Source organism: Babylonia areolata, chromosome 1, assembly GCF_041734735.1.
Source record: "Babylonia areolata isolate BAREFJ2019XMU chromosome 1, ASM4173473v1, whole genome shotgun sequence".
Classification (NCBI taxonomy): Eukaryota; Metazoa; Mollusca; class Gastropoda; order Neogastropoda; family Buccinidae; genus Babylonia; species Babylonia areolata.
The window spans coordinates 76089218-76101717 of NC_134876.1; the positions used below are offsets into that span (position 1 = coordinate 76089218).

At 41.8% G+C, this 12500-nt stretch overlaps 1 protein-coding gene across 1 annotated transcript in view; it reads right to left on the reverse strand.

Moving 5' to 3' along the window:
- Positions 1–3771: 3771 nt before the first annotated feature.
- Positions 3772–12500, reverse strand: part of LOC143293598 (zinc metalloproteinase nas-13-like) — a 41466-nt gene continuing 32737 nt past the window's right edge. Inside the window, exons 9-12 of the mRNA XM_076604673.1 lie at positions 12191–12349; positions 11258–11371; positions 8424–8558; positions 3772–8082 (exon numbers count right to left, since the gene is read on the reverse strand). Of these exons, the coding sequence (XP_076460788.1) occupies positions 7817–8082; positions 8424–8558; positions 11258–11371; positions 12191–12349 (674 nt within the window). The 3' untranslated portion in view covers positions 3772–7816. The remainder of the gene's footprint in view (positions 8083–8423; positions 8559–11257; positions 11372–12190; positions 12350–12500) is intronic.

Consider the following 12500-nt stretch of genomic DNA (forward strand, 5'->3'; position numbering starts at 1 on the left):
AACCATCAGAAACTGAAATGAACGAAGAACTGAAAAAGAGCCAGTTTACATACATCGGACAGACAGACACAGGGGCACTGAGAGACAGGCAGAGCAGACTGACAGAGAAGCGGAGACAGAGAGAGACAGTTACAGAGAAACAGACAGAGTGCTGGAGAGGGGGACTGAAGAAAGAGGGAGACATGCACTGAGACAGAGAGAAGACTCAGACAGACAGACACTGAGCCAGACACAGCAGAAACAGAGAGTAATCAAGAGCTTGACGGAAAGTATATGAAATATCTGAACTACTGAAAATAAACTTTTAAAAAATAAATAGATCGATAAAACAGATGTGCGAAACAAGCAAGCAGGAAAAAAGTCCATCGTCATCATTATCTGTTGTTGTCGTCAATTAGCTACTGACAACCTTTCGTCATCGTCAAAAGAACTACTCTTTGCCATGTTGTAGAGTATGTCTTTTTGATCATAATGATGATCAAGTATTTCTGGTTCCTTGTGGAAAACTACGAGTAATTCAAAGGCTTTTCAAAACTTAACAATAATAATGATAGAAGAAGTAGCATCATTATGATAATCATTGTTATGATTATTATCATCATCATCATCATTATCATTATGATTTTCATTAGTATACTTGTAGCATTAGTATCATTATTATTAATATTATTATTATTATCATCAGCATCATTAATATCCTTGTTGCATTGCAGTTATTTTTGTTGGTATTATTCAGTCATACCATCATTATTGTTTGTTGTTGTTGTTGTTGTTTTTTGTTTTTTTGGTTTTGTTTTTTCTATAATTGGCCTTTGGTTATGTGCACATTTTTATGTAATTTCACAGTTCCGTGTATGCTCATGTAATTATTTTCAGTTATACTTTTTTCCGCTGGTTCAGAAATGACAGGGCCAGGCCCTCGAAAGAAGTGCTTTCTTACGTTAAGTTGCTGCGATGACTTTAATTGTTTTCACTATCTTCCGACGATTTTGTTGGTGATGCTGATGGCGTTTTTGGTTGTTGCTGTTCTGTCGTTGTTGTTGTTTGTTGTTGTTCTTGTTTGTTTGTTTGTTTTTGGGGGTTTTTTTTTGTTTGTTGTTGTTGTTTTTTTGTTTGGGTTTTTTGTTGTTGTTGGTTTTTGTTTTTGTTTCTTGGTGGGTTTTTTTTGTTTTGTTTTGTTTTTTCCCTGTTTATTGTTTGTTTGTTGCTGTTTTTTTTGTTTTTTGTTGTTGTTTTTTTTTGTTTGTTTGTGTTTTTTTGTTGTTGTTTTTTTTGGGGGGGGTGGTTGTTGTTGTTGTTGTTTTGTTTGGTTGGTTTTTGTTGTTGTTTATGGGGGGCGGTGGGGTGGGGGGGTAACATTCATCAATTTCGTATTATCAGACTTTGATTTCTATCTGCTTCGGTTGTTTTTGTTTGTTTGGTTTTTTAATTTTCCTTCTAATGCATTGGCAAGAAGAAAAAAAAGCAAACAAACATACTGAAGGAGGTAATGTATATATATATATATATATATATATATATATATATATATATATTCAAATCTGACGTTGCCCTGTATGGCCGACTGGCCTCAAAGTCAAGGCTAAGCTGCCGGTATTAAACTGCACTGACTTTTTTCTCAGAGTCTCTTTTTTTTTTTATTTTTTTTCGTTTTTTCTTCTTTTTTAGTTCAGTCGTTTATTCATGTATTAGGTAGTTAGTGCTTCGTTAATTAGTATTTTGAGTTGTTGTTGCTGCTGCTGTGTTGTTGTTGGTGGTGGTGTTTGTTCAGTTTTGGTTTTTGGTGTATTTTTTGCCGCGGCTTTTCCTTGTGGTCTGTGTGCGTGTGTGTGCGTGTATGTGTGTGTGTGTGTGTGTGTGTGTGTGTGTGTGTGCGTGCGTGTGTGTGTGTGTTTTGCTTTTTGTCACTTGGATTAAACATTAGCCCGAGACGAGACTGTGATATATCGATGAAACAAAATAATTTCTCCCTCCAGATAAGCATGAGAGACAGTTATTCACTTGGCAACAAAGGTTCAGTGAGCAACACACCAAAACGCACTCGGTGTGTGTGCGTGTGTGCGTGTCCAGAGTGTGCGTGTGCGTGTGCCAGCCAAGTGGGGTTCCGAAATTCTGCAGACGGGAGGTTGCAGGCGGGAGGGAAGGGGGAAGCCATCGAGCTCAGACGGGGAAACAGGCAAGGGAGATGAGAAAGGGATGCTGGGATGGAAAAGAGTTCACGGGGCTAAAAATAACCACGGGCAGCGATGGATAACTCGCAGCAACCAGAACGGAATGGATCAGACAAGAGAACGATTTATGAATTATTGTTTTTCTGTCTACCAGGCATTTCCGCGCACAGACTCAACTGTTGTGCAGAGACAGTATCAAGTCAGCTTTATTGGATGTTCACCATGGCGATCTTAACTACGCTGTGATGTTCACCTAAAAACACAACATGACAAGAGACTATACCCAGATGCCTATAGAAGGAATACTGACGATGCCCAATTGATGATAATCATTCCGCACATAACAGCACTGACCATCTGAAAACTCGAAAAGTTATGTGCATATACTATTGTTACAAGAGCCTACGCTTTTCAAGCTTCTGGTTGTTGCGCTCAATATTTAGTGTTCATTAGACTGCGTTGTATTGTCTTTGAACGAATCACTGGTAAAAATTTGCTTAAACCAATCTCGAATAGCATCCTGCATGATACATTCTGAATACAATTACCACAAATGAATAACATAGTGTATAAAATGAAGGACTCCGACGATTGTAATTCAGAGTGATCATGGCAGTGGATTAAAAGAACATAAATCTAACTTCGTTCTTCAATGTAAAAGTAATTTCTCTCTCTCTCTCTCTCTCTCTCTCTCTCTCATAAAATGAGATACACTTTGTTCTTTGCTGTCCAGCTTTAAGGAACTTTTGAGAGGAGTTTATGCAGCCTAAATATTATAGAAAACCTACTGACGATGTTTAAATTGAGCTTATTAATGTCATCTACTTCCCCTCAGTGAAGTTGTTCGCAAATTTTCACTATTTTTATACAAAGCTCTCAAATTCAGAGAAATGGATATTTCGTGAAAACGCTCTTTGTTTTCTTTGGTTTGTTTTGTTTTCTTGCTGTTGTTGTTGTTTCTTTTATTGTTCTATACATTGAACTGTAATGCAGTTGTATTTTTGTTTGTGTTTATTGAAGCTCACAGTGTCGTGATGTAATGTTTGTAAAATAACATGTTCACATTCCCCTTCATAAGGGGCCTAGGCCTATACATGAATAAACCATCTTGAATCTTGAATCTTTCTCTCATATGAAAAAATGTATTGTATAGGCAAATTCAAGTGTCAAATGATCAGCCTCTTTCTTTTTCTTTTTCATCGTCTTCTTCTTCTTCTTTTTTTCTTTTTTGTTGTTTTTTTGTTTGTTTTGTTTTGTTTGTTTGTTGTTGTTGTTGTTGTTTTGTTCATTCGTTTTTGTGGCGCTGCCGGCTTCAGCTGCATGCGTGAGTGCCGGATCAGCGGAATGGTACTGAGGTGGGAGTTTTGCTACGCTTTGCTGTTGTTTGGTGATAATGACGATGATTTGATGATGGACGTGGTGAAAGATGTGCTAGTAAGGTCTCGTACCTGATTAAAAAAGAAGAAGGAAAGAAGTGTTCAGCTTTTCAAATGATCACTGCGTAAAATCTGGATATTGATTACTATCGCTTGTGTAGAACACACACACACACACACACACACACTGACGAAAAGGACATACAAAGGCAGTCTTATTTTATTATGACAATAAGCTATCCATTACTGAAAAGAAAAACAGTGAACAGCAGCACTATATAATATGCAATACACTGATAAAGTAAATACAAACAAAATGTTCCACAAACGTGTTTTCCATTCTCCACATTCTAATTATGCCGCAAACTTGTATTTGTATTTGTATTTCTTTTTATCACAACAGATTTATCTGTGTGAAATTCGGGCTGCTCTCCCCAGAGAGAGTGCGTCGCTACACCACAGCGCCACCCTTTTTGACTCACTTGTGTAAACAAAGTGAGTCTATGTTTTAACCCGGTGTTCGGTTGTCTGTGTGTGTGTGTGTGTGTGTGTGTGTGTGTGTGTCCGTGGTAAACTTTAACATTGACATTTTCTCTGCAAATGCTTTGTCAGTTGACACCAAATTTGGCATGAAAATAGGAAAAATTCAGTTCTTTCCAGTCATCTTGTTTAAAACAATATTGCACCTCTGGGATGGGCACAAAAAAATTTAAAAAAAGAAGCCTAATTATATGCAAACTGCATTTACTGTTATATTTATATTTTGTGTATTCTCTAAACTTGGCACTTTGACTTCTTATTCTGACACAACAACAAGAGCAGTCATTATTATCATTTTTTGTTCAAACAGGAACTTCTTTTGCTAAGCATAGAATTTTTATTTATTTTGCAAACGTTTTGGTGCAGATAGCAAAAAAGGGAAATTACTCTGTAATTAATGCTAGGGGACTTAATTTATCACAAGTGAGTCTTGAAGGCCTTGCCTCTCTTGTTTTTCTTTTTTTTGTGTATTTTTTTCCTGCGTGCAGTTTTTATTTGTTTTCCCTTTCGAAGTGGGTTTTTCCTACAGAATTTTGCCAGGAACAACTCTCTTGTTGCCGTGGGTTCTTTTACGTGCGCTATGTGCATGCTGCACACGGTACCTCGGTTTATCGTCTGATCCGAATGACTAGCGTCCAGACCACCACTGAAGGTCTAGTGGAGGGGAGAGAAAATATCGGCGGCTGAGCTGTGATTCGAACCAGCGCGCTCAGATTCTTTCACTTCCTAAGCGGACGCGTTACCTCTAGGCCTTCACTCCACTCCTTTCTTGTTCGAAATAATGTACGTATTACCTCTTGCACGCACGACGAAGTCTGCTGAAAGAACAAACCAACCCAAACATAACTACATCAGTGTGAGTGTGCTGGTTGAAGCATCCATTTTCTTCACATCAAATACAAAAACACAAAACAAAACAAAATCAAAACAAATTAGCGCCTTTTCACCAAGGTGTGAATTTCTGCTTTCCAAGAAATGCATGTATAAATCGTTATTAACAAGAGACCATCAAATTTATCGTGACTGAAGGATGTTATGATAGAATGCAATAGAATACAATACTGGCCTTGTCCTGAGAAATCAAATAATGTGACGTAAGAGCAAGTTATTATTGATGATAAAGAAAATTATCAGGAATATGTAAATAAACCTTGAGAGAGAGAGAGAGAGAGAGAGAGAGCCTGAGAGAGAGAGCGAGAGAGAGAGAGATTATGATGCTGAGTGTGCTCGTATTGTTCGTACTCCAGTGGTTATTCCTAAGACATGTCCCTGCCATTGTTCATTCCATCAGTTTCTTATATGAATATATATATATATATATATATATATATATATAAGAAACAACAACAACAACAGCAAAATCAAATATCGCGCGAAGTATACACACACACGCACAGATACATACTACAAAAATACGAAATTCAAACGTCACACCTCAGTATTCAAAAACAAAATAATTACGCATAATTGTCAAATGTAGATACATACCATACATGACAAAAGCTAAATATCTAAACTAACGAAGGCAGATGATGAGAAACAAAGAGAGAACAAAGAGGAGAGAAAAGAAATAGGTGACAAAGGAACGCTGTGACGGACTGGATTCGATGACCGTGCTTGTTCGAAGAAACTTCATAAATCCTTGCATCAGATGTGGTTTTATTCACAACGATGCGATGAAAGAATGACAGCCTGGTGGTTAAAACAAGGTTTTACTCTTCAACAGTGTTCGCAGAGAAGTCCAAACAATTTAGACTGTGACTCTGTGCGGCGAACAGAAACTCACACTGTTGCCACGTTGTGTGCGGAAGATCAAATGGGGGTGGGGTTTGGAGAAGGTGGACCCACGAGAATGGGCGATACGCATGTTGAGAAAATGCACACACACACACACACACACACACACAGAGAGAGAGAGAGAGAGAGAGAGAGAGAGAGTATGAACAGATAAGCGACATAATTACATGACAATGACACGATAAGAAAGGCGTGAGCGCGAATACACACGTTCACACTGCACGTGCAACACTCAGGCACACACGCGCGCGAGCGTGTAAAAAATTGACAGAATCGCATGCACATCGGTATCCTCCCAAAAAGCAATTGCTACAAAGGCGTAATTGAAACAGGCTCAATATTTTTTCTGTATCTTGAATCAGTGTGTAAGAGCCGGGGAGGGGATACACATTGCTTCGCCATCCATATAACGCTTGGCTGTGACAACACAGGTCGATCAGAAAAGCGGAAATGTGTAGCCGTAGTTCGAATGCTGAAAAAAAAGTCTGCATTTCGGCACGAGGTTGATGCATGCAGGGAAGAAAATACGCCCGTCATTCAAGAACACCATGCGCTCAAATATTCACAGGGGTGGAGAAAACCTGTCCTTTGAAGACAAATTGTCCAACAAAAGGACTTAATGGCACAGAGCCTACATTTCCATCGCTCTGCTTCAACTTCACCTTCGAAGTTCAAAACCCGGGCGTACTGAACGCGAATTAACGCTTCTGTCAGCAGTCTATGCGGGTGATTCTTGGAAGGAGAGCTACTGACAGTGAAGTACTGCCTGTCTGCAGTAGATGCCTTGCAACAATCCTGTCCGACAGCGACGCCAAATGTAAACATGGTGAAACGCTAGGACGACATAGTTTAATCAGGACAGCAGGTATTGTGTAGTCTTGTTTCAATACTGTAAAAAAATCTTTTTTTTTTAATCATTGGTACAGTCTCAACCACAAGAAGCGATCCACGACCCCAACCCCAGTCACATGCCCCACCTCTCTGCCAATCATATTTCGCCGTCGAAGTGTCAACGCCAGTGTACTGATCGTAAATGATAAACACCCCTGTTAGCACTCCAGATGGTAGTCGTCGTCGGGAACAAAACCATGCACAAAAAAAAAAAAAAAAAAAACAAGGAAAATACTGTGTGCAGACATCATGTGTGGTGCATCCAACCGCCCACTTGGTTCTTAAAAACGTGTGGTTTTCGAAGAGCAAAGATCATAAGCTCCTTCGCTTAATTCAGCAAAGCGTGGTTTTATATACAGGAAACCATGGTTTTCAGTGATCTGTTTACCTCTAATGGCACGTTGCTACAGAACCGATGGAAATAATTGCCGAAATGAATGCACAGTAGCCCCGGCAAAACAAATGGCTGAATACTGTGCATGCGTTACCAAAACTTTCCCGTTCCGCCAGTGATTCCGCGTTGTGAAAAGTATATTATCATTGTAGCTAAAAGTCAAACCGACCGAAATGTTTGACAGCGTTTGTAGGAAAGAGCAATGGCGTAAGAACGTACTTCTGGATGACATTGGTCTGCCAGGTGAGATTCCCACCTTTGATTAAACAGAAGGTAGGGGTGATTATAAAAACATTAACTTCGAAATGTGTCTTGTTCGCGCTAACAGGGATAAGCTATGAAGATGGAGTGAAGCCATGTTGGAGTGATGACCTGTATCAGCCGTGTCCTAACGACATGGGCACTCTGCACTCGTTTGCTGTTGAATGGCGTTCATGAAGAGAACAAAATATGGGTGAGGGGGGTGGAAGGGGCCGGGGGAGGGGGGGGTCCGGGGGGGTTGGGGGGCAGTTCCCTTGGTTTCATTGTGTTAGCTGCCGAATTAGTAGTCCTGGGTCTTGGTCACTGCCCGGTTCGTTCCCCCACTGTGTGTTTGCCGGGCATGTTTTGTCTGTCGCCGTCACACCATCACATGGCCTGTCTGGAAGTCACGTGTGTAGTAGCTGGCGGCTGCGGTGACCATCTCCCAAAGCCCACCACCGCCACAGCATGGAGGCCGAATGTCGCAGAAGGGGACGTGTGGCACGTGCTCGGTAACGCCCGCGACCCGCCTTGCAGCACATGCGGCAGGCCTTGCGGCAGAAGTGATGCATGTACTCCGGAGTGGTGCTGCACTCCCCTCGCCACGCCCACATCTCGCAGTGCTCGTGCTGGTTCTCGCAGGTCTGCTCACACGGCAACACCTTTGCCGGGGCTGGTGCAGCGTGAAACAGATAATAAACAGAACTGTGACGCATGGAAGCATGGTCACAACACTATGTAAAGTAGTAACTTTACTACTGCAACTTTCAACTGCGTGTGCTGTTTGTGTACGAGATTTAGGAGACAGCAATGACATTTCGGTTGAGCATTATTTACAGAAACAATGACAGAGAGAAAAAAGAAGAAATATACACACGCGCGCACTCATACACAGGTCTGAAGATGTCAGATGTACACATAAGAGAGAGAGAGAGAGAGAGAGAGTGAGTGAGAGAGAGAGTGTGTGTGTGTGTGTGTGTGAGTGTGTGTGTGTGTGTGTGTGGCAGCGCTCACAGTGAGAGCAGAGACCGCACGTCAGGTTGCAGTGAGCAGTCATGAATCGCCTGAAGTGGGAAGACTCCTCACAGTACCCCTTGTGACGCCAGAAACGGCATTCCTCGTACTCATCAAGACAAGGTGACGTAACCGCTGAAACACAGGAAGGAAAGGATCACAAGTGTACGCAAGGCTTTGAACATGCTTACTTTCGTTTCCAACAGAATGGTAGTTATTCAAACAGTCAGTGCAAGGATGCGAAGATCTTATCTAATACAGTGTATATCACAGATTGTTTACGGTTGGGCCAACAGCAAAGTGAGAGCTGTATTAACTATGGCTTCTGCATTGCAATTAGAAATCATTCACAGCTTAGTATTTTGTGAAGGACTATGACTCAAACTAGGAGGCAAAATTGCACTGGCTGTTTGTGTTGCAGCCAGTTGGCCTTTGGGAACCATCCCAACGCCGACTGTCCTAAAACCCTCTTGACCGAGAGAGTGGGGATGTAACGTGCGCAAGACACTCTTCACCATAATCAAATTCTAGCCCAGAAAGTCGGGCAAGGCAAGGCAAAAAGTTTAGTTCTTGTGCCCCCTGGGAGCATCGAAACGTTACATACATACATATTTTAGGTATACCACACAAACAATAAGAGTGAGGTCAAAAGAACAAAGAGAAAAAACAAAAGACCAATAGGCACAGCCAATATACATTAATAAATAATTCATCCTCATCCATGTAGCTTAACCGAAAGGAACTACAAATAGAACAGACAAATGCTTTAAGTTCGAACAATATTCTTTTGTTTTTTCGGAAAACAGAAAGTGGAATTTAAGGGAGTTTGGGTGGTTTCTATAATATATATAATATAGATACTTTTGTCTGTCACTTTCAAAGAAAGGACACACAAACAAATAGTGGAACTCATCAGCAATGTCGGCAGTGGAACATTTATCACAGATTCTTTCGTTTTTCGGTGAACTGTTGAAGCGCTGACTATTAACAGGCAAAGCATTACTGGTTGTCATAAACTTAACTAACAGGATAACACAGTTATTTGGTAACACAGTAAAGTAAGCTTCATGACCAAAATTTGGCTTAAACATCCTATAGTTAATATACATAGTATCGTTATCTATATATCTATACCAGTCTTGCAAAAACTGATCATTTAATCAACATTCAACCTTCTCTTTGAACCAAGAGGGATGGACTTCATGACTGTGCTGGTTTAACCAAAAACTACTCGATTCAGCTTCATTCAAGAGAGTGTGAATACATTTATGGTATTGGTTCTGGTGTATGTTTGTGATGTATAAATTGAAAAGACAATTGTAAACAATCGAAGATAGTTTTGAAGTACCTCGGCTAGTAACAAGCTTCAACCAAAATGAAAGCATTGCCTCTTCTGCTGTTCTGATGGTCATAGTTGGATACGACTATCATACATCTAAAAACGAAGTCGCTGTGTTCCAAGGGGGAAGGTAACAGAATGGTCAAGTCGCTTATCTGCAAATGCAGTGTCCGTGGGGGTCTGGGTCTCACCCTTTCTCCCATGTTCGACTGGACAATTAAACTGAACATCTAGTCATTCAGTTGAGATGATAAACCGAGGTCCCGTGTGCAGCACGCACTTGGTGCACTGAAACAGAAACCAAAGGCAACAAAAGTGTTGTCCTCTGGCAAAATTTTGTAGAAGAAATCCCCTTTAATAGGAAAACAAATATTTGTGGGTGCACTCAGACTCTCGCGTTGGTTTATGCTGCTGGCTAGGCACCTGCCTAGCAGATGTGGCGAACCGTATATGGTTTATTTGTCCGAACGCAGTGACGCCTCCTTCAGAAACTGAAACCGAAACCGAAATCTTGAAGAAAAACCTTAAATATGTTGGCCTGTTACCTTCACGTCACAACAGATTTCTCTGTTACGTGATAACCGAGGGAGATAGTAAGAATCCCAGTCCCGCCGAGAATCGAACCTGGAGCCCTCACTTCTTAGTTGGGTATTCCGTCCACCAGGTCACTCGATAGTGAAGACCCCGCAAATCCCAGTCATACCGACTCGCTTGTGAGGTGTGTTCATGTCTGCCTTTTCAGACATTTAAGCAAACATTTGCACTGGGCTGGGCCTGCTGATCACACCATGTGCATTATTTCCCTTTGCGTACAAAACGTGTTGGTTACGATGGTAGAATTTCTTCCCGCATGTTTAACTTTTTCCCACCACCAACCCTGTAGAACACTTACTGTTAACGAGACAAAGGCCTGTAATTATGAGGGTTCTGACTGGAACTGCACATCAGTTGTCCTATATATTATTTATCCTGAGCAATTATGTATCCTGAAGGTCTCTCCACTCTTCCGCTGACAGAATCATTTTGCGAACCCTGATTCCACAAAGAAACACAGCGGGATAACTCTTAGTTCTTCTGCTATACAAACCTGGAATTTACTGCCCTTTTCAGTCAGCCACAGTCCCTCACTCATATCTTTTAAAATCAACCTAAAATACTCCTTTTTAAACAGTTTCTACATAATTTGAACACACACACACACACACACACACACACACACACACACACACACATGCACGTGGGAGAAATCTATATTATGTGGACCCATTGAGATGTTTGAAAGCGCTAAATAATTGAACGATTGTTATCAACGTTATCATTCGTAGTAGGAGTGATAGCAGCAGCAGCAGCAGTACCATTCACGAAAAAGAAAGTGTTATAGCCGAGGGTTATGACATGTCCTACAGGAAAGGCAGTGCAGCTGTCTTACTGAGATAGATAAGTTTAAATACAGGTCAATGAGCTATCAACAGTCCTTATCATACAACGTACTGACCATCAGTGCAGAAGCCACAGGACCTCTCGCAGTAAGCCAACATATAAGGCTTGTTGCTGCTACACGCTCCTCGGGCCGCCCACTCCTCGCAGCTGCCGTACTTGTCTTCACACACTGTCAGGAAAGAACAAAGCAGGACTCAGCATCAGTGTTGTTTTCTAACCGTACCCCCTGAATATAGAAGAATGTGTATAGACATGTCCGTTGTTGTTGTTGTTGTTTTTCTTTTCTTTACTTTCCTTCAAAACTATCCATCCTTGTGGCGGTGTTACATGGTTTTGCTTACTGACCTACACTTCTGGCCATACTTCCTTGTGGCGGTGTTATATGGCTTTACTTACTGACCTACACTTCTGGCCATACTTCCTTATGGCGGTGTTATATGGCTTTACTTACTGACCTACACTTCTGGCCATACTTTCGTGTGGCGGTGTTATATGGCTTTATTTACACTTCTAAACAGCCCTCCATGTAGCGATGTCAGTATACATGGTTTTACTTACTGACCTACACTTCTGGCCATACTTCCTTGTGGCTATGTCAGTATACATGGCTACACTTTACTGACCTACACTTCTGTCCAGCCCTCCATGTGGCGATGTCAGTATACATGGCTACACTTTACTGACCTACACTTCTGCCCAGCCCTCCATGTGGCGATGTCAGTATACATGACTACATTTTACTGACCTACACTTCTGGCCATACTTCCTTGTGGCGATGTCAGTATACATGGCTACACTTTACTGACCTACACTTCTGGCCAGCCCTCCATGTGGCGATGTCAGTATACATGGCTTTACTTACTGACCTACACTTCTGGCCATACTTCCTTGTGGCTATGTCAGTATACATGGCTACACTTTACTGACCTACACTTCTGGCCATGCTTCCTAGTGGCGATGTCAGTATACATGGCGACACTTTACTGACCTACACTTCTGCCTCCCGTGGCAGTGGTGTCCCCGGGCTGACAGACGTAGTAGGGCACGTGGCTGTGGATGTCGTGGTTGGGGCACCAGCACACGCAGTCCTTGCCCAAGAACCCCTCTCTTGGGCAGTCCTCGTCCTTCAGACGGCAGTCTGCACGCACTGTGTAGGGGGGTACAGGAGGGGAACGGGGGATCGGGGGGGGGGGGGGGCAGGGTGATGGGGAGGAGGAATGGGGGGATAGATAAGTGGTAGTTGGTATAATGAAATGATGTGTGTGTGCGTGTGTGTGTCTCTCTCTCTCTCTCTCTCT